We start from the raw sequence: 22,912 nt of genomic DNA, 5'->3' as shown, positions 1-22,912 counted from the left end.
TAAAGTACTGTTTGCTCTCTTTCAGGAAAAGTCTGATAGCTAAGAGAGGCTTCTTTGAGGAGCTAAAATGATTAGAGGGGTATTGAAGGACTTCCAAATAAACTTAAATGTTAATTGCAACTTTTTTTTTTTTTTTTTTTTTGTGGTATGCGGGCCTCTCACTGCTGTGGCCTCTCCCATTGCGGAGCACAGGCTCCGGACGCGCAGGCTCAGCAACCATGGCTCACGGGCCCAGCCGCTCCACGGCATGTGGGATCTTCCCAGACCGGGGCATGAACCTGTGTCCCCTGCATCGGCAGGCAGACTCTCAACCACTGCGCCACCAGGGAAGCCTAATTGCAACATTTTTGCAGGGCAACAAATTACCAAGCAAGACAGCGAATTAGAACTACAGATTTCTCTTTGAAGGTTGTATAGGACATGGTCATAATTTTTAGTCTTTAGAGTCTTACATAAATATCTTTGTTCAAATAACACTTTTCGTGGACAGAGGTTCCTTTTAACTCAGTAGAACAAGTTGAGAAGAGAATGGATATTCACAGGTCTATATATTGCACAGGAAAGAAGATTCATATTCATGTGAATGTTCTCAGTTAACACCTTATCAAATCAATTCTTTAAACATTTTTATGAAGCCTAAACATCTTCATTGCTGCAAGAGCAAAGAGATAATTTCCTTTACTGTATTTCTAAAAAGATTCCTTTCATTAATTATTGAAGATTTACATTTGTAAGGGGAGGTTCAGGAATTTTAGTAGTTATATTAAAAGCAAAAAGTGAGTCTCTAGGGCTGTTTTACTGGCAGAACTCAGAAATAAGGAGCCTATAGCCTTTTAAATTGTTTACAAATTCTACCAATTAATTCTTGGTGTTAACCAGCTAGTACCTTATTTGTAATGTGAAGATAATTGAAGCAACAGGCTCTAAACAATGGAAAATTTCTCTCTCTCATTTTCTGTCTCTCATACACACAGATACACACACATACAACACTTGAGTTAAACTGTAAATTGAGTTGAGATGTATTGTTTTAAAGTCTTCTTTGAAAAGTGGTAATTTATTTAAATGTGATAAACTAGAATATCCCGATAACTGGGTTAGCTAAGTTGTTAATAATAGGGTATTATTCTATCAAATTAATAGTAAATTTCTTGAATTTTTAAAAATAAATTTATTTATTTATTTATTTATGGCTGCGTTGGGTCTTTGTTGCGGTGCGTGGGCTTCTCATCGCGGTGGCTTCTGTTGTTGCAGAGCATGGGCTCTAGGCACGCAGGATTCAGTAGTTGTGGTACGCGGGCTCAGCAGTTGTGGCTTGTGGACTCTAGAGCGCAGACTCAGTAGTTGTGGCGCACGGGCTTAGTTGCTCCGCGGTGCATGGGATCTTCCCGGACCAGGGCTTGAACCCGTGTCCCCTGCATTGGCAGGTGGATTCTTAACCACTGCGCCACCAGGGAAGCCCTTGAATTTTTTTTTTTATCTGAAACATAGAAATTGATAGTATGAATGGACTCAATAAGTATTAAGGTTTTAACAATAAAAGTATATTTAGTATTTTGCACTGCACTGGCTACTATCATGTATAAGATGTCGTTTCTGCTTTCTGAGGGCTTATTGTCTGGGGAAAATAGTGTGTGTGGGTGTGCACATGCTCATACGTGCACACACTCATGCATAATGCAGTAGGATAAAGGAGTCTTCATAGAGTGAAGGTTTGAGTGTTTCCTTGAAAGAATGGTAAGGTGTTTGTTTGTTTTTAAGTGAAGAAAATAGGAAATTCCAGTTAAGGGCATATTTTGAGTAGAGGCACAGCAGTGGGAACTTGGGCTGGAACAGAAATTTCTTATAGGCAAAGCCAGAGAGGTAAGTTTGGAAAAGGAAAGCAGAAACTATTGAGGTGAACTTTTCAGAGCCATGCTAAGAATAATGGATCTTTGTTTACACTATGCACTATGAAAACCACTTGAATATTTGAGCAGGGAGTTGCAATATTGGTTTCAAAAGAGTATTCAAGTCACACTATATGGTAGACCCTTGACTTTAGAGAATTCAAAACTTTCAATTTGTACTGTTTGTTCCAGAGAGATCTTCAGGGCTCATGATTTTTAAGATTTTGGTAGAGGGACAAATATGAATTGCATATGTGCTGTGCTCAAGAGACTTGGCTAGTGGGTGAATCTGGGAGAAGGTGTGTAGTACAAGTGAGGGATGTAGAGGACTTGGAGGAAGAGGGTCTGAATTGGTTATGGACTCATTCATTCAGCAAAGCTTATGAGTATCTGCCATATCCTCAGCACACTTCTCCATGCTTTGTGAACAAAAATAAAATATTTTGTCCTGGGCTTCCCTGGTGGCGCAGTGGTTGAGAGTCCGCCTGCCAATGAAGGGGACACGGGTTCGTGCCCCAGTCCGGGAGGATCCCACATGCCGCGGAGCCGCTGGGCCCATGAGCTATGACCGCTAGGCCTGCGCGTCCGGAGCCTGTGCTCTGCAACCGGGAGAGGCCACAACAGTGAGAGGCCCACGTACCGCAAAAAAAAAAAAAAAAATCTTGTCCTCTTGAATCTTACAGACAAGTGGTATATTGCTTTCTGTGAGTGAAACACTGTTCTATTTGATTTACATATACTAACATGTTTGCTCTTCTAATAGCTCTGTAAGGTAGATATAGCACTATTATCTTCATTTTATAGTTGAAATAAAGGACTCAAAAGAAGTTATTTGTTCAGTGTTACAAAACAGAGAAAATTACAGGTTTGGGATTCAAACCCATGCAGTTTGCTTCCAGAGTCCACTTTTTTTTTTTTTTTATTCTGTTTCTTCTCCATTTCGTAGATTATCCCAAATAATAAGATTATCTTAAGTCAAAGAGCTTAAGGTGCCGGGGAAGAGAGAACTGGTGACTGCATTTGTCCTCTTGTTTCCTCAGTTATAGGAAGAAAGAATTAATCTTGGTGGGGGAAGAAGGGTGGTAGCAGAGCCATGGGGCAAAGGTAAATTTGGTTAAATGTGAGAAGCTGCATGTATATGCTGCTGAAGGAGGGGTCCTAGTTGTTGGGAGGGGTCAGAAGCTTTGTGACTTCCGTGGTCACTAGTAGAAACCCAGCATCCAGCTTGGTTCAGCATTGCACCTCTCTGTAAATGGTCAAATCTGAAGGTCACTCACATTCTGAAGTGACTTCGTGACTATGTAGAGGAAGGTTGATTCTAAACTGACTTTACATATCATAGTGAGGGTTAGTTTAGTGCACAGGCAGGAAAGCTGAAGTTAAACTTGGAAAATTATAGCACCCTTAAAGAAATGGGTAGATCTGCTATTTGGTTGAAACAATTCTTTGGTTTAAGACATGTTAAATATAGGAGGTGTAGGATCATTCTCAGGAGAGAAATCAGAACTAGATCTATGAATTAAGAGTCACCATCACAGAGCTGACATTTTAAGAGAAGCTAATGATGCTTAGTAGTTAACTCCCTAATGTTTTGGGTTATTATGCTGGAGGCCAGCCATTTCATACTCTGGATTTTTTTTTAATAGGAATATTGAGAGGGATGGATTCTAGAACTGATAGATGAATTATGTTGGGCTAATAGTATGTTGAATGATTTTTCTGTTTCTCAGGAGAGTAGAGAAAAATCGTTAAAATTACTCTGTTAATCTTAGTATTGATGAAAAACAGACAAATGTGGTTGAAATGACAGGAGACTAATTTTGTCATTAATTGATAATTGTTTAGTATTGCCAGAAAATGGCAGACTTATGTTTTTCAGAGTAACTTTTTGCACATTTGATTACGTTGTGGTTTTGTATTCAGGTCAAGGGCTATAGCCCTATGGCAAATAACAAAAGTAGGTCTATTTCAAGTCTCAGTGTGGAATGTCATCAGGAGACAAGGAGCATGGCAAATGACTGTAAATAGAATTCTGGAGAAAAACCTCCATCTCTCATTAGGAGCAGCCCAGGCATTTGAGTATTCAGCAATATTCATTGCTGAATGAAAGGGGAGGAAATTTTTTAAGTTAGCGGTACTTGCTGTTTTATTCCTTTCTTGGATGAATTGATTTATGATTTTGCTTTCCAACCATCAGAACATGTATTGCCAATGCAGAGGCAGATGCCCTTGTATTTGTGCAACGCAACTTTGTATTTACAACTTGTTTTTTAATTTCAACTCACTATTGAATCCATTTGCTTGCCAAATCTTAATGAAGATATTCACTAAATTATGTTTTCCAGAATAGTGCTTTTGTTACTATCTGGGGAAATCCAGAGTAATTTCTGTGATGTACTCCCACCCTTCTCCCCTTTCTTGTTTCTAATTATTAAATGATTGACATTTCAGAAGATAAATGATGCTACTAGAATCTTTAGAGGGGAATATATTCCCTGGTGATTTATTTATCGTTAACCCTGTATATAAAATAATCTTTACATCTCTGAATGAGAAGGATTCTATTTTCATTTTAATTCCCCTTTACATGATCTTAAGCTTTTGATGCAACCCTATAGTCATTATGTTTTCCACTATCATATACTGTCAGATTCATGTCACACAGATGTCTTTAGGAGTTACTGGGAAACTTCTGCATTAGAATTAAAATTGTCTTTAGAATATTATTATAGTGGATGAACCTTGAAAACATTATACTAAGTGACAGAAGGCAGACACAAAAAGCCACGTGTTATTGTATGATTTCATTTGTATGAAGCATTCAGAATAGGCCAGTCCATAGAGAAAGCAGATTAGTGGTTACCAGGGACTTGGGGAGGAATGGGGAGTGACTGCTTAGTGGGTACAGGGTTTCCTTTCGCAGAGATGAAAATGTTCTGAACTAGATAATGGTGATGGTTGCACATCATTATGAATGTTCTAAAAGCCACTGAATTGTACCCTCTTAAATGTTTAAAATGGTAAATTTTGTATTACGTGTATTTTATCACAATAAAAAAATATTGCTGTGGTGATATTTTATGTCAATATTGTATTTTGGTTTCTGATCGCTCAAGTTAGTAACTATGTAAAAACTTAATCTTCTCTGTTATGTTTTATTTAGGTAAAATGATCCATTCTATGGTAGCTCATTTGGATGCTGTTACAAGTCTAGCAGTAGATCCTAATGGAATCTACTTGATGTCTGGAAGTAAGTTTGAACTTCCTGTACTGCCCACAAATTTTATAATAGAACTGTTACTCAGTAACATTTTTCATTTATTCTTTTACAGGCCATGACTGTTCTATTAGATTGTGGAATTTGGACAGCAAGACATGTGTGCAAGAAATAACAGCACATAGGAAAAAATTAGATGAATCAATTTATGATGTTGCTTTCCATCCATCAAAAGCATATATTGCTAGTGCGGGGGCTGATGCCCTTGCCAAAGTATTTGTGTGAATCAACAAAAACTCTAATCATAACAACAGATTCACTTGGACACAGAGGGTCTGCATCACTGCCATCAAAAATGTTACTGATATGACACTACATGTGATCTGCCTGATGAAGGCTATTTGGGGCAGGCATAAATTGGTGGAAATCACATCTTAACATCAGGCTCATTAATTTAATTGTAATTACTGTATTTCGTGGGACAAAAAAAGGACTCCATTATTTGTGGCCTGTACTGGATATGAACTGAGCGTATGTCTGTCTTTTAGGTATCTTTAAGCCAGTGTGGAGTCTGATCTTACAAAAAGACTTTTATTTTGGACTCTGTGTGCTGCCTTAGGGTTAGGAATGTGGTGCTCTTGTTGGGGGGAAGTGAGCTCCAAGAGTAGCTTTTTTTCATCTCTTAGTGATCTTCTGTTTATCAGTTGAATGCCACAGATTCCCTTTTAAACTTATTTTGCTTTAAAAAAAATAAAAAAGAAAATTTAACTTAAAATATTTTAGCATTAGTTGCACAAAATGTTTGGATAAAATTCTAGTTTTTATAAGTCTTTTTATATATTTAGCCTGTCACAACAGTGCTCAAGATTGTATTGAAGTTTTTCTGCATTATACAACCCTGAAACACAGAGATCTCACTGACCCGCTGCTGTGTAAGCACACTCTTTCCTTCTTTTGCGTAATACAGCTCAGCTAAGTCTTTCCATAAAGATGCTAAACCACCTTCAACACCACATAACTGTCTTCTTAAACCAAGGACTATTAAGTGTATTAAAATGAAACGGTGGGGTTTAGTACTCCAAATGAACTCTTAAAAAAGAAAAAAAAAACTAATCTTGGCATCCTATCACTATGTGATATTTTGTACATCTTACTGTATTTACAAGTTTATTTATCAAGGATTATCCATCTTGCTAATAGCCTATTATTTATTTCACTTTTTGTTGGTCTTTATATCCTTTTATTAATGTGCTAAAGGAACCTGTATATCTATTTTGGAACTCTTTGAATAGTCTAAAATAGACTAAAAATGGAGTATTTTATAGTTTAAGTTACAAACCAAGGTGACTCCCCCCAGATACATATCTTGGTTTACCATGATTCCAGAGAAAACTATCTTGTTTTAAAATATTTGGAGTAAAATTTTATTTGCATTACAAATAGGATACAAAAATAGTTGAATCAGGATACAGAAATCTGCTGTGTTTGGACTAGTTATCCCTGTTTTATTTTTTCAGATGTGCTTAATTTTATGGTGTAACTAAAGATTTTGTTTGTGTAATGCATGATTAAGACAATAAAGTATTTTTTCTAGTCTTCCAAAAAACTTTTCTGATCAGTTTGCGAGTTTTGATGAGTTTTGTAAGGTTTTTGTTTTACAAACTATGAATCAGCAAATTTTTAAGATTGTACCACATAGCGAACGTACAGCTGTTGAAAAATAATGTATATAAAATGCATATAATAAATATTAAATTGTGTACCTGTATGTTACTGTTGGCTACATTATTTTGTGTTGAATAATAAAGTGCAATACTTTACTCTCCATTAAAGTAGGAAATGGAGATGCTTTCTCAGTGAGTCCTTCATTTTTATGCTGTTCTTTTAAACTTTGTACTGTTTATTGATATTCTAATAAGATTAGAACAGTTAATACTGTTAAGAATGCCTTTCTAAGTATTTCACCCCATTTGGGGATTTAAAAATCTTCTATTGAAGTAAGTTAGATAATTCAAAATAACCAAAAAAAAAAAAAAAGATATGCAGTTTTAAATCATTTACTTAAGATACGCTATTACTTTATTAAATCTGAATTTCAATTAATAGTGTTGTCTTTCCTATCTAGCCAAACCTGTTTCCCACAGAAAAGTTCAGCAGAGAATAAACATTGCATTGTTCATTAATTAAAAGTTATCCTCATAAGTGTTAAGTATTAATATCTTCAAACTTTTCCTTCAACAAGGTAATAATCCTTTTTCTTTGAAGGGAATTGCAAATGCAATTAGAAGGTAACATTAGAAAACTTAACGTGGCAAAATTCTATTTGAATGCCTACTTCAAAAAAAAGAAAATTACATTGTATGTACATTGTCACCTACCATAAAAATCGAAATGTCTATTTTAGTCGTTGCTGGTGAAACACTAAAAGTTTTCAGAAATTTTCTTAAAATATTGGTTTTTTGGTTTTCTGAATTGAACATTCAACTTAACAAATTAAAGAGGAATTTTCTCTTCCTTCTCTTTTTTTTAAAAAAAATAATTTAGGAACAAGCTTTCCAAAGCTAGTATTATTTCTGGCATCTGTTCCAAGCCAATGCATTACTGTTGAACTGAAATGTGATTACCATCATTGCAATGCATAAACATTCATCTTTTTTGAAATGTATTAAAACTGAAATGAATAAAAATAGTATATGTTTATTTTTATCTACTTTGGTTGTATTTTCTCTACAATATTAAACATTTGGAAGAGAGTAAAAGGATGCAAAAAGAATATCTTATTTGTGTGCTTCCATTTGTGACTTAATGGGAAATTATGTAGATTCATTTGACTATTAAATGGTGCTTTATACATAAAGTTTGAGTATTTTTATATACAAACTTTTTAATATGTCGACTTTCCCAATATTTAATCATATTCTCTTTTCATATTTATTCATGTACTTTTTCCATATTTCAAAGTAAGTTATCCACTGAAGACCAACATCTCATTTAATGCATTAAGGTTTGTAAATAGGCTAGCATAACAAATTTAGGCATGCTTGCAAAGTTGAATTATATCTTTTAAAAAATCCTCTTTTACTCTATTTTTATTTGTTAACCCTTTATCTTATGTTTAGTTCTAAAAAATAATTAACAGTAACTTAAAGTGTTCACTTCTACTCTCTTGCTGCTCTTCAAGTCAAAATATTAGCTTCCCTGGTTACCTCAAAACTTTCTTTATAAAATTTTTAAAAGAGCTAATGACTAGAGGCTGGGTTTTCATTTAATTTTTTAAGGAGTGGTATTCTCAGCTGAAAGTTGTCTATTTATTGGGAAAAAAACATGTTAAACCCATTTGTGTTGTTAAAATTCTCCTTGTTACATGAATCGGTCATATTTGTAGCTTTATAAAGGGTGGGGGCAGTGGCGGTCAGGGGAGTCATGACTTTCCATATTCTCTTTGGTCAAATTTTTATGTAGTGTCAAAGGCAATTTCAGTTCTGCTCTCTGACACATAAGCTTTTACACAAGCTATAAAATTGTTAAAAGATTTGTTGGAGTATAAATTTTCCAACCAGTTAACACCTTTTTCAGGTCAGCTGGTTGTAAACCATTTCAGATAGGATCAGTGTATGTGTGATGGGAAATGGAGTGTGCAGATGAATGAGAGGATAGATCCTGTTCTTAGAGAAGACAGGCAGGATAAGATATGACAGCACTTCCGTCGGAGAGGAGAGTTCTTGGTGAGGTAATGATAGTTACATAAAGGGAGTTTTGATCACTTTTCTTAGGAACCAACTTCACAAGGATGTTTAAGTAAAAATACTGTTAATTACAAAACAACTTTGTTGAACCAAGTAATCAGCTGTTTAACCTGGTACTGGCTGTGCATAACGCCTAGAACAGTAGGCATTCAATAAGTAATTGGAACAGAAAATAAATATATTTAGTCTTATTGCATGATTTTAAGAAAAAAACTCGGTCTTTCCACACGAAGTGGTTAATGTGTATCAATAGAATTTTTACCATGCCCTTGCCCTAGGGAGAGACACTTGGAATAATAAGTAAGGCACTTTAGAATAATAGTCATTAGCAGTTTTATTGCTTAAATAGTCAAAGTAGAATATTCTTTCCTGCAGTTCTCCTCTTTGAAAGGTGTGCTTTTCTTTAAAGCTAAGTGTTTATAAGTGGTAAGTAAAAATTTACCAACTTAATATTTTTTTCAATACATGGTTGACTTTTAGAGTATAAGCCAAATACATCAATACACATATAAAATTAAGGCTATAAATAGAAAAATACCAGGCAATTCTTCAGTCTCGGTCAGTGTGATATTTGTTATGTTACTATGAAAATACACTACAAAAGAGGCTTGATACCTAAATCACTTCCATTTCATCTGTAATTATAACTTTTAGTATGTTAAATAACTTTTAGTATGTTAAGTAAGATCTTAAAACCAGATTGTTGACTGGTTTTAAGACAACATCTACTTGGGTCAATATATATTTGAACTAAGTTGAGCTGTTATTCTATTTGTTTCTCTCTCATTTTCCTTATATGTGTTTCTTTTTCATTTTCCTTGTATGTGTAATACAGAATTAGAGAAGGAATGTTGCTTTTGGTCTAAATATCAGCTGCTTTTATTGAGCTATAGAATTTGCATATCTATACATTTAATACACATGTTAAAATAGAACTCTTAAAAATTTAATCTACGATATCTCCTCTTTCCTGAGTTTCTAAGGTTCGTGATTATGAAGCCTCAGCAGTGTTTTGAACAGTCGAGTCTGAACTGTAATTAGAAGGTAGCTTTAAATGAATGCTTATTTGCTTACATTTTTGCCATCTTTAGTATAATAGTTTTGTGTCTGATCTTAGTATGCTATATAGTATTTCAGTATTACTAAAAACAACTTATACATCCCCTTGCACTTTTTCTTTCAGTTGTCAAAATGTCACCATTATTGCTGGGATTCTAAGAAATCTCTACAGATGCCTCTGATGACATCAGAAACAATTGGTTCTAATCCTGTGAACTCTCTTGTGAAGAAAGTATGCGACTCCTTTGGCTTAGAGGCCATATCTTTCAGGTCATCCAGAGGTGCCCAAGCCACACCAACAGAGAAGATGGTGATACCTACAATAGAAGTATTTTTAAGTCAATTAAAACCAAGTTCCACCTTATGTATAAAATTACATGTATATATTTTTCACACATTAGTACATAGTTGCAGACAAAACTGCCTTGTAATGCCTGAAGAACTAAATCCCCTGTACCAAATTGTTGGGCTGTTTTAGCAGTAATCGTGATGAGAATGGCTAAACAGTTTGGTCACAACTACAGGTTTTGCCATCAGTGCAATTTACCACCTTAACAGATAAATCATATGATTGCTGAAAGAAAAAAATAATTTGATAAAGTTCAACATCCATTCATGATAGTACACAGTAAGCTAGAAAGAGAAGGAAGCTTTCTTAACCTGATAATATCTAAAGACAAATAAGAACAAACCCTACGGCAAGCATACTTAGCGAAATGGTGAAAACTTAGCTCTGAGTTTGGCATGAGAAAGGACCGCCTGCTATCATCACAATTAATTGTTATACTGGAGTCATAGCCAGTATAATAAAGCAAGAATGACACAGAAGATGGGATATATAAACGATGAAAGTTTTCTAAGGCTCTTGCCTTGTCTGGGGAATGGTGACAAGTCCTCTGTGAATGATAATTGTTTCTCCCATTTCAGTATGTGTTGCATTAGCAAACTGGCCAATAGTAAGAAATTGACAGGGACTTCTCTGGTGGCGCAGTAGTTGAGAATCTGCCTGCCAATGCAGGGGACACAGGTTCAAGCCCTGGTCCGGGAAGATCCCACATGCCGTGGAGCTACTGAGCCTGTGCTCTAGAGCCCGCAAGCCACAACTGCTGAGGCCCGTACTCCGCAACAAGAGAAGCCACTGCAATGAGAAGCCCACGCACTCTGCAGCATAGAGTAGCCCCCACTCACAGCAACTAGACAAAGCCCGCACACAGCAGTGAAGACCCAATGTGGCCAAAAATAAAGTTATTTTAAAAAAAAAAAAGAAATTGACAGTCTTTAATCCCAAAGCAAAAGTTTTCTGATGATGAAAACAGCCAGGGACTTTCCTGGCAGTCCAGTGGTTAAGACTCCATGCTTCCACTGTAGGGGGCACAGGTTTGATTTCTGGTTGGGGAACTAAGATCCTGCATGCTGCAGAAACTGCCAAAAAATGTCTATGAAGTGTAGACTACTATCTATCTACTGGAGGAAATCCCCCATAAAATTTTGAGAGTTTCTGAAATAGTTACTCCCTTCTATCCAAAGCTTCATCACCCTTCTAGTGGTATAAAGTGATCAGAGTTGTGAATACTTAAAACATAAAGCAGGTTTCGATGATGTAAAAGCTACTTGAAACAATTACTGATTTATCATCACCAGCTAATCCTCCCCTCTCCCTGGCAAAAGAAGTCAAAAAAATTTCTCCCCTTCAGTTTTCTTCACTTTTAATTCTACATTCAAGCTCAGATTGTCTAGCTCAGGCCCAGTATATAATTACAGTTAAAAAACCAAAACAGCAGTGCCCTAGCCCTGAACACCTATCTTCTGGCTTTTGTTAACTTTCACTTTGCTATCACTAAAGGATAACTTTAATGAAAATAGTGCGGCCCAACCCTCTGAAGTTCAATTAATCACATAGGGAGAATAAATTTATTTAGTTCACTTTATGTAGCCTGAATCCAATCCTGTTAACCATAAATTCAGTAAGCTACACGTTTAAGGAGTATGATAGCAAAAAGGTCTTCATAAATTAGTTGAAGAATACATTAAGGCAGATGTATAAAAATAAGCCATTGTATATATAGCTTAAATTGCAGGTATCCATTCTCTATTCTACTTAATAAAAACGGTATTCCATCAATACCTATAAGTACACAAGTGCATTAGCAGAGGTGCTAATGTATAAAAGGAAAAGTCATTAGGAATTAAATAGGGAAAAGGAAGTACAGAGGAGTATAGAAAAATGTAAGGCTCTTCATTCCCCCCACCCAAGTTAGCATTTTTGTTTTTTAAATATTATTGGACTCCCAATCACTCCGTTTTTATCCCAGGAAAGGGAACCTCAGCTTTTTCTTGGCCTGTTGATCTCAGCAACACACATGCTAATGCCTTCAGGAACTAGTGGCCTTTGCCAAAGGTAATATTAAGGTTGGGGTAAGAGAAAGAACCTTTTAATACCCTTTTATAAGTGTTTCATTATCTCAAGGGGGAAAAAAGACACTGAAAAGGAAATCTAAGTGGAATAGGGTTAAAGTCTTAATTGGTGATCTTAGAAAACTCACGGCAGACTGAAAACTAAAGAAAAGGATAAATTATCAAATAGCAGATTCATAGTAAGTTATGATAAACTGTAATTGTGGGGTTATATATTCCAAGTTTGAGCCAAACATGAACACCTGTAACATATTTCCTTGACATATGACATAGCTCTCATGGCAATTCTCCCCAAAATGCAGTGGTTAGGTAAGGATTCAGCCACACTTGCCTGGGTTTTGTTTGGGTTTTTTTTTTAGAGGATTACAAAATCTTTATTTTTTTACTTTTTTGGCCACATCACACAGTATGGGGGATCTTAGCTCCCTGACCAGGGATCAAACCCACGCCCCCTGCAGTGAAAGTGCAGAGCCTTAACCACTGGCCTACCAGGGAAGTGCCTGCCTGGATTTTAATACTGGCCTTACCACTTACTAGGTGTGTGACCTGGGGAAGTTTGTTTCCTTATCTGTAGAATGAGATTTAGTAGGGCTGCTTTGACAATTAAATCAGTTAATATTGCATAAAACTCTCAGAACAATGACTGCGATCCTGTAGATGTTTGTTCAGTCAAACAAACACTTAAGTTTATATTTACTCCTATAATTCACTGAACCTCTCCCCAGTTCCCTTCCCAGACAAAGGACAAGGACCTTACCTGCATCATGTGCAGCAGCAGCAGGCCCTCGAACATCATCATAGGACTGCCCATCTGTGACAATTACCAGGAAGTTCTTGTTGGGGCTGTCCCTTATGGGACCAAACACATTTCTAACAGTAAAGGAAATGGCATCACCAGTAGCTGTCCCACCACTCATATAGCGGATGTTTCTGATAACCGCTAGGACATTCTCTTTGGTGCTATAGTCAGTGAAACTGAATTCTGTGCGCTGATCATAGGTGAACTGTACAGCAGCTATCTTGGCACCAATGTCTGAGATTTCAAAAGTCTTAGCTATGTTGGAAACAAATTCAAGCATGAGGCGGAAATTACTTTCACCAACACTACTGGAGCCATCAATTAGAAAGGCAATATTCACTGAGTTATAACAGGTCTTGCTGCACACCATTTGCTCATGAGTGCAGAGCTTCTGTACCAGAGGTTTTACATATTTTGTGGTGCCAAACCAATTGGGCATGTAGTAAGAGAAGAAGCCATTACTCCGACAGACAGCCTAATGGGAGAGACACATAAAAGATAACCAAAGGAATCAAAAGTTGCTTCTTTAAAATTATGAAAACATTAAATCTTGCATCTTCAAAGTTAATCCAGATATGGGCCAGTCAGCACTACCCCTAGAGGTCCAAGACTGAATCACTACTATAACAGAAGACACTCTCAACTCCTTACCTTGTCAACAAATGCAACATCCTGAACCATTCCCAGTTCCTCAGGGATAGGCTTAGCCACAGAAACTATAAATACATTGACACCAAACTCTCTGGCTACAATGCCTGCTTCCTCAATGTCATCAGAAGGCCAGCCATCAATAAATACCACCACCACTTTGGGAATCCCTTTTCTCGCTCCAGTGTCTGCTGTGAAGAATTTCTGGGCGGTGTGCTTCAAGGCTTTTCCTAGGTTTGAAAAAGAAGCAAACTGGAACGGCACCACTGCTCAAAATGACACTTCTATTTCCCTGTACGAACTTGATGCCTCCAAGTTTAAGAATTTAACTTATATAGAACTCAGTTCTTTAACACGTGCATCAGATGGGAAAGTTTAATTATCCATCATGCCTATTTTTTGTCTTCACAACCCACATTTCTTCCCCCATCACCTACCTCCCAGAGCGTTACATTTCCTTTCCTTACATCAATCACCAGTCAGAAACATAAACCTGACTCCCACTTCTGTACTTGTGCTCTCTATCTAGCCCCTTAGTGACTGATGAGTACCTCTACGGACTCAGAAAAAGAAGTCTCCCCTCAGAAGTTCAGCATTCTATTCTAGTTCTTTCTGTCACATCTGCATTCATTAGATGAGTCTGCTGATCTTTGCTTCTTTTAAATATTCTAAACAGGTACTTCTCTAAAGTGACATCTGCCCTACCTGAGGATTATAAGTCACAAAGTCTTATATTTTCTTTAAATGAGCAATACCAATAAACCCTTTGGTACATTTTCCATTATAAATTAAATATCTCAGATATCAACTGCAGACCTAACCAAGATCAGTGCCAGGAAGAAGAGTTCCACTTCTGCTTCTATAAAGTAGCATAATACTGTCTTACATGTCTGATCATTCATAACCCTCTCTGTGTTACATCCCAAATGCCAAAGTCTACTTACCTGTATTGGTATTACCCCCTCTGAAACCTACTTCCTTTATGGCAAACAAAACATCTTTGGCTGATGTAAAGTTTTTCAAGTAAAATTCTATTTTGGGATGTTCACTAGGCAAAAAAGGGAAAAAGTATTATCCAGGGAGAATTGGAAATGTAAAACAAACAAGCAACATTATATACCTTTAAAAAAGTCTTTAAATTGGACAACACCTAAGTTTCTTAATTCCACAGCATACAGCCAACTAGGGTATATTGCATCCTTACTTGAATTTTTAGGGTTCTTTCAAAAAATGTAACAAAAACAATTGCTACCTTGAGGGTTTATTGTATTCTGGGTAATATGCTAAATACATACTACATGTATAATCTCATTTCATCAAAACTGTACAAGGTAGGAATTATTATCCCTATTACATAAATGGAGGCCCAGAACACTTAGGTAATTTACCCAACAAAACATAACCACATTTTAAATTCATGTTTGTCTGGCTCCTAAACTATATGAAGCACCTGAAACCGGGTGGCTCAGGGCACTGGGCTTAATGGAAATCTGCAGAGTTGGGCACCAGATAGTTGGAACATAGCTGGGTGTGAGTCTAGGTCTGCTCCAGTGGGGGACCTTGGAAGCCCTGAATAGTCTGGGTCTATTAACCCAGGTCTCTGGTCAGAAGAGGCAATTTCAGTGACACTAAGGCCAACATTTTTAAAATGAGAAAACTTACAAGGAAACAAATTATAAAGTATTACAATATTGAATTTTTCTTATGATAAATGATATTGACATTTGCTAATCTTACAATTACGTGTATTTTAATAGATTTGGGATTTTTCATATTTAATAGTAAAAGAATTTCAGCTTTTATAACTTACTGTGTTCATTAGAGACCATGTTGAGTGAAAACAATTAGTTAAAACACAATTTGTTGTGTTTAAAACTTTTAGATAAGTCAAAATTTCATCAGTGCAAAATTTTAAGATCTTAGCATCATCAATTGCCATTAAGTCAAGATTTCTGAAGGAAATGGCACTCATTGTATTTCTGCGTACCTGGTGGCATGATTTCTGTATACTTGGTGTAATGGTTGGGTCACAAAATCAGTTTTCATGAGTCGATAACCTTTTCATTTTTATGGTCACTTTTCAACTATCTAAATTATTATTTATGAGATTTAGTCTTATTTTTGCATCCTTAATGAGACATTCTCTTATTCTACTTAAATATAAACTCTTGACATAGTTTATCTATTCTAATGTTCTTCCTAAAATAGAAAAATCATAAATCAGGAAGTTTATAAAGAAGCTAGTCTTTGTATGCATCTACAAAGTAGTGTAGCTTTCCTCTTGAAAGAAAGTTAGGTAAAAACAGCAAAGAAAAAATATTAGAAGAAAAATATTCAGGGGGATTTGCCCTATGAGATGTTAAAATATACAATAAAGCCACAATAATCAAAGCATTGTAGAAAAGATGTTAGAATTAGCATATGGATCAAAGAAACATTTGTCTAAAGTTATAAATTGATATCACAAATGAATGGAATAAGAAGCTCATTTTTTAAAGATATGGGACAATGGTTAAATTATGTATAAATCAACAAAGTTAAAGATTCTTACACCAAAAAAAATTCTAAGAACCAATTGTAAAAAACAAGATAAGAACAAATGAAATATAAATAGTTGTAATCCTACTTGTGACACCCTTACACACAGCTGATAGTAGTTTAAACTGAATCAACTTTCTAGAAAGCAATTTAACTGTTTATTTCAGAAGCCTTAAAAATGTCAGAACCCTTTGACCCAATCTCACTTCTGGGAATCTAGCCGAATGAATTTATCAGAGATGGCACAAGGATGATGTAAGTATGTTCAGCACAGTGTAATTGTGAAAAAAAATAGAATGGTTAAATAAATCATGCTAAGGAACATTATGAAACATCATTTTTTGAAGAATATTTGTGATTCTGAGCATCAGTATTTTGATGCTCACAATACTGAGGGATTAAAAAAAAAAGCAGGCTATAAGACATTTTTATAATCTGAGCTTTTGAAAAAGAAATACACACATATGTACCATCAAATATTTTCTTAAAATACTGAAAGGAAATACAACATTTTACATTGATTATCTCAGAGGGGTATATTTGGGACATTTTTTTTCTTTGTGTTTTATATGTTTTTCAAGCTTTCTTTAATGAGCATATTATAATCCTAAAAGACATCAATAAATACTACTATACAATAAATAAAAGGTTAAGCTTCAGATTTCCAATCAAGGGAATATGGAAAGAGCTAAAAAGAATAACGACCGAATAGGGAGGAGAAATAAACATCACTGCTTCCTCCTTCAGCGAAGAGAAATTAGGAATTGAGCAGAGCAGATGTGCAGAAGTAATCTGTATGAGCAACAAGACTTTTAGCCTACCTTCTGGTCCTCAAATAGATAGCATATAATTCTCTAAATCCTTTTATTCCAAAAAGGAAGCACTTATACCTACCCAGTCTGCTCAGGCAGTCTTAAATTCTGACTTCGTAATTTGGGAATCCAGACTGTCCACACCTCAATTTGTTTATATTGAACTGAAATGAATGTACCTACTAAAAGGATTGATCATTTGTCATCATTCAAGACATCATTCAAGTCTCCTCCCATTTTAACAAGGTTGGTACCTGGCTTGAACAAGGCCCACGTGCGGTCCTTCTGTTCCAATTCCTAACATTAGAGCCACTTTCCCAACAAAATTCTTCTGTAGATTAAATCGGCGTCGCCCGATATTAAAACTTCCATCGATCAGAAATGCAATGTCTGCTTTACAGTCTGTGAACACCCAAACAAGTCTTTCCATTAGCAGTTTCAAGAGAAGGGAGGGAGAGAGAGAAAGTGTTATATTCCCAAATGGATATCCGGACTCTTACCCTTATTGCCAGTTTTCTTCTCCGGTGTTTTCTTTAGTCGTTTACCTGAAACAAAAAAAAATGCACCTGGCATTAGCAAAAGGAAGACAGTTCCATAGAAAGAGACCCACAAGGGAAAAGCTCATGATAAGGAGCGTCATTCTTGAAAATACTTAAAAAAAAATTAATTTCCTCATGATTTTCTGGACTAGGGAAACAATGTCCCAACAAAAAAAACCAAGTCAGGACTGTAGTAGACCTACATATTTAATATGCCTCCAATTCAGGACTTTGATATCCCAAACCCACAGCTGAGGTAGGATTGGAAACTCAGAATTAGACTCTAATGTTCTTAATTTCTTTGACTTTAAAATTGCCACAGTCTTAGAAAGGGAGATCCCTGGCTATTTCTCAAATAGACATGCACTCATTTCTTTTATTCATATGACAATTGGAACTAGAAGTTCATGGTACTTTTACTTAGACCAGTTTCTGGGCATAGTTTATCAAATCAGGGAGAAATGGTAGGACTTCAAGAGAATGTCTAGTAGTAGAGTTTATAAATGAAAATAAAAGAAGGATAAGGAATTTGAAATATAAAATTGAAAGTTTCCCTATGCAATATACCAGTAAAGGTATTTGCTTTATGTTTCAATATTTTAAAAAAGGAAAGCTTTTATCAATAACACTTATTGGGACTTCCCTGGTGGCGCAGTGGTTGAGAGTCTGCCTGCCGATGCAGGGGACGTGGTTTCGTGCCCCAGTCTGGGAGGATTCCACATGCCGCAGAGCGGCTAGGCCCATGAGCCACAACTACTGAGCCTGCGCATCCGGAGCCTGTGCTCCGCAGTGGGAGAGGCCACAACAGTGAGAGGCCCGCGTACCGCAAAAATAAAAAATAAATAAAAAATAGCACTTATTTATAACTTCCTAATGCTGTGCCAGGCAACTAGGAGATAGGTTCCATATTTCATACCTATTGCTGGACGTGCTGTGGACACTGCTTGTCCTGTGGCTTCCTGGGTACCACTTTTGCCTTCTGTTAAAATAAAGAGAAGACTATTTTTTCCTCTTCCTTCCTTACCATCAAAGCATAATGAATCTAATTTAGGGTTCTATAGGATGATAAATGTAATAGAGTGATGGCAAATGCAAGAGTAATTGCTGCAGGCTAGTTTCAAAGAACCAAAATGGATTCTCATCTATTGTATCGTATTTTTAAAAGATCACCATAAAATGAGTTCACGTTCATTCACCCGTTTTTTTTGAGTTAGGGTTATTTGGTAAATGTCAGGGCATTCTGATTGCAGGCAATTCAATTTACTATTGCCATCTTCTGACAGCAAGATAATTTTTCCCCCATTTACTCAAGTTTGGCTTGAGTGTGTCCTTAACCCTTCGGATCCCCTGACTCTAACCCACAGTTGACCCTTCCAGTCTTGATCACAAGTTTTTCCTGACTCTAACCCACAGTTGACCCTTCCAGTCTTGATCACAAGTTTTTCCATCAGAGTCAAAGAGGTTGAGCTGAGAAAAGCAGAAAACTTTTTGGGGGGTTGGAGAGACAATATTTATACAAAAGTAAGAACACTTTAATTGTACCTACTTGTCACTGTGAATGAAGCAGACCATCTGGAAAGCGTCTGAGACTGGATGCCATTGGCAACTACTGAGGAATAGTTTTCTCGACCTGGTAGGCTATAGATTCTTACGGGTCCCCCTGAGTTGCTGATTACCCCCCTGCAACACAAGAGTAACAGCTGAGACTCTATCCACACTTTTTCAGGGGCATTTGACTGACTTATATTGCCATACTGCATCTATTATTCTGATTAATCAAGAAAATAGTTCAGCAGGGAAGCCATCTAAGGATGCTGTCAACCGTTTTAAAAACTTGCTTACCCAGGTACAAAATCCGCCTAGGGAAATGGTTTTGTGCTGTGAAACTTCTTAAGTGTTAATAAGGACACACTTGCAGTTTCCTGTTCCCTACAGCTCAGAGGATCAGAGTTAAGAGCGCTAGTTTTCTAAAATACCTTAACTACATGTCCTTGAACTTCATTTTTTTTTTTTAAAGTGTCATACTGGCCATTCTCTCACAGGACAGAAGAGTGGGGATGAATATAGGCTCTGGAGGCAGACCTGGGCTTTCAGTCCCAGCTCTGGCACTTGCTAACAGTGGTGGCCTTGGGCAAGATACTTGACAACTCTCTGAATTCAGTTTCCTCATCTGTAAAATGGGGCAAAATTGTACCTACCTTGTACAGCTGTAGAGTCGTCGTGGAAGTTAAAATAATGGCTGTCATACAGTAAAAACTCAGTAATATAGTACATGATTAGGAATGTTTTTAGAATCACAGGACTCTAGCTATCCAGAAATAATGCAATTTGCCTTTAGTCAGAAATCTTCCCTTATGTAGTTGGTGACTCAAGGATATCCAGGGAAACCTTAAAAATGTATCCATCTTCTATGGCCAAAATTGGTACCAAAAGAAAGAAAAGGTGGGAGGGGGTGTCCAGATGGCTAAAGAGAAAGGGAAATAATCACACTTGCATTTCTCTTCCCTTGGCATGTTGGAGCTTACCTGTGGATGGCGGCACCACATATGCTTGATACAGAAGCATATACTATGTTCCCAAACACGGAGAATTCCTCCAGAGGGCAACCCCCTGGACAGAGCACATCTGCTTTTTCTTTCCTGATGTCCAGGCCTCTGGTAGAGCATGTGATAGCGATGGGAACTGAAGAGAAAGGAGAGAAGTAAAAACCATTCTTAGGACATTTAGGGAAGTGCTGGTGGGGGAACTAGAATATGAGATTGAAATTTTACTTCCCTAATTTCTACACTTCTTGTTAAGAATATTGATGTAGGCACTGTTCCACGCCATTCCAGATTTTAGCAAGCCAAAAATCAGTTTTCCAATTTAATCTAGTTCTCAGACACTGTAAAGTCTAATGGGAGAATTTTAGTTCTTATCAGTTTGGAGATACATAATTGGAAATATATCAGAATTAGAAAATAACATTAGTCACTGACCATTTATTAATTCATTCTAGAAATAGAAGAACCTCAACTCTGATTACAACTGTGTACATAGTTGCCTGAGGTGAAGATATTAAATCTGGGTTGAACCTCTGAGGAACATTTTTATAGAAACATGCACAAATCTAAGTTATCCGTTGCTTCTGAGGGCCATTTATATCAGTTTTCTTCAAATGCAGTGCATTAAAATTATACTTTAAGCAAACCAGTAAAAAGATGCTTCACTTTACAGAACGTCATTTAGCTCAATCATTCATTTTTCAGCTGAAGTAATTAAAGCCATGGGGTTATTTTGCCCAAGGTCACACAGCCCAAGGAAAATTCTGCAACTCCTGCAGGACAGGAAACAGAGAAGTTAGTCCGTTCAGAATGGAGCATTTTAATCTGAATTGAACCTGCTTATTTCTGCTCCAGATCTGTCCAGAGAGATATAGCAGGCGGTGAATGCAGTTTTAGAAAGCACTGTTAATACTCTCAAGTTTTACATGGTCAACCTGACTAATAATCATAGTTTTTACTACAAAAGATGTTAGAGACAAGCCCTTGGCAACATGTAACAAGATAACTTAACATAACATATTAATTCATCAATTTACTGTGACTATTAAATTGAGGATAATGTTATTAAATACTATTTTCCAAACACTGGAAATTGTGGTTATCCAAACGTTTTTGAAACAGATGTTAATCATTAAAAAATTTTTTTTTCTTTTTCCAAGACAGTAGTGCTGTCTGGTCATACTGCCCCACCGAGAAGCCTGCCTCTAGCAAGGACCCTCTTCTAAGAGCCCTCTGTGCCCAGCTGTACCCTGGACTGTACACCTCCATGGAAAGGAAGGCAGGACGCCATGGAAGGTACAATGCTGATTCCCTAGCTCTGAAACACTCTAGATTGCTGGGCAAGTTAAAATCCTTACCAAGAGCAGTAGCCTCATACCTATGAGCTTCATACCTGTTAGCAAACAGCCTTAATTTTCCTCCCATTTTTGAGGCACCAGAGGCTCTGCATTTCGCTGCCAACACTGACTTTAGTGTGTATTTGTGTGAGGGGGCACTGAATACAGCCCTCTGCAATACTTACCTTCCTTTCTCTTTTCAAGAAAAATAAAGGATAGATTTTGAAAAAGAGTTAGATTTTTATGTTGTATAAAACACACCGAACCACACACCCTTACTCGGACTTCTACGTGTGGAACACACTCTTTTTAGACTCTCTCGAATATGAAATGGGCCCGTAAATGCTGCTTTTTTTTTTTTTTTTATAGGGGTCATTCCTGGAAACACAGCGAGGGGGTCAAACAAGATGGGACAACCACGTAAGCCTCTTTCACTCCCGAAACCTCTCTCTGTCTCTCTGACAGTCTGAAGGCCTGTCCTTGACCCCAAACTCCGCGGAACACCGGGACTACGGCGCTCCTCGGTGGGGCTCAACGAACACCCCCAGCCTTGACCTTCTGCTGCCGCTGCTCGGCTTGCTGGGGGGAGAGGAAGCTCCGGGGTTGTGGGTGTGGATGGGGGGAGGCTTCCTTCTCCGCGCCTTGTGAAGAACGTCCCCATCGGATCCCAGGAGCCCCTTTCCGAGGGAGAAATGGGTAAGCCGGAGTAGATGGGCTGTAGGTATGAATGGGGTGCGCCAGGCAGCAGTTCCAACCTTCGCACCCTTAGAGCTCCAGCCCCCGGCCAAGGCCCAGGGGCTCCATCTGAGTGTGTTCCTACGCGCTGGCCCGCAGCCCCTCGCACCCCCCGGACAGAGCCCTGCCCCCGGACCCGGGAACCCGCAACTCACCGGCTCCCTCGCTGCCCGCGGGCTCTGGCAGCAGCAGCAACAGACAGACACCTGCGAAGAGAGGACAGCGCGAGGGCTGGTTCCAGCTTCCACCTCCACCTTGCTTGGTGCGAGGGGAAGAGGGCGGTGAGGGGCGCGTACCCACCAAGGCAGAGAACCGGGATCCAGGCTGCAGACATGGTAGTCTAGGGGCTGCTCGGACCTGGGAGGGAGGGAGAATGCAAGGGAGGCTCCCCGAGAACGGAGACCCCTACGTCCCCACCACACCGCGCCCACCCCCCGCCCCCTCAGGGATCCCGCACCCCTCGGAAACCCAGGGGCGGCCGAGGAGAGGAGGAGACCGAAGAGGCCTCTGCCCGGGAGCTCGTGCCACTCTCAGTCTGGAGGCGACGCTCCGGCTGCAAATCAAGCCAAACCCAGAGTCGAGGTGCAACCCCGGACCAGGAGGAGGGTGCACCCTGAAGACAGACAGACAAGCTG

The 22,912-nt window shown here is 37.8% G+C and overlaps 2 protein-coding genes across 2 annotated transcripts in view; one reads left to right on the top strand and one right to left on the bottom strand.

Annotated features, from left to right (window-relative positions):
* The window catches only part of STRN3 (striatin 3), a gene marked incomplete at its 3' end in the record, with an annotated part of 117,332 nt that extends 111,941 nt beyond the window's left edge, over positions 1–5,391 (top strand). Inside the window, exons 15-16 of the mRNA XM_079699162.1 lie at positions 5,053–5,139; positions 5,222–5,391. Of these exons, the coding sequence (XP_079555288.1) occupies positions 5,053–5,139; positions 5,222–5,391 (257 nt within the window). The remainder of the gene's footprint in view (positions 1–5,052; positions 5,140–5,221) is intronic.
* Positions 5,392–9,718: 4,327 nt separating this feature from the next.
* Positions 9,719–22,611, bottom strand: COCH (cochlin; the record flags this gene model as incomplete). Its single annotated transcript, XM_079700421.1, has 11 exons — positions 9,719–10,228; positions 13,084–13,600; positions 13,777–14,003; positions 14,718–14,821; positions 17,378–17,525; positions 17,624–17,668; positions 18,579–18,641; positions 19,209–19,342; positions 20,188–20,344; positions 22,433–22,483; positions 22,578–22,611. 11 exons carry the CDS (start codon positions 22,609–22,611, stop codon positions 10,053–10,055), a joined length of 1,656 nt encoding a protein of 551 aa, XP_079556547.1. The 3' UTR covers positions 9,719–10,052.
* Positions 22,612–22,912: the final 301 nt, after the last annotated feature.

Source organism: Hyperoodon ampullatus, assembly GCF_949752795.1.
Source record: "Hyperoodon ampullatus genome assembly, chromosome: 3".
Lineage (NCBI taxonomy): Eukaryota > Metazoa > Chordata > Mammalia > Artiodactyla > Ziphiidae > Hyperoodon > Hyperoodon ampullatus.
This window is presented reverse-complemented; position numbering and strand designations above follow the sequence as displayed.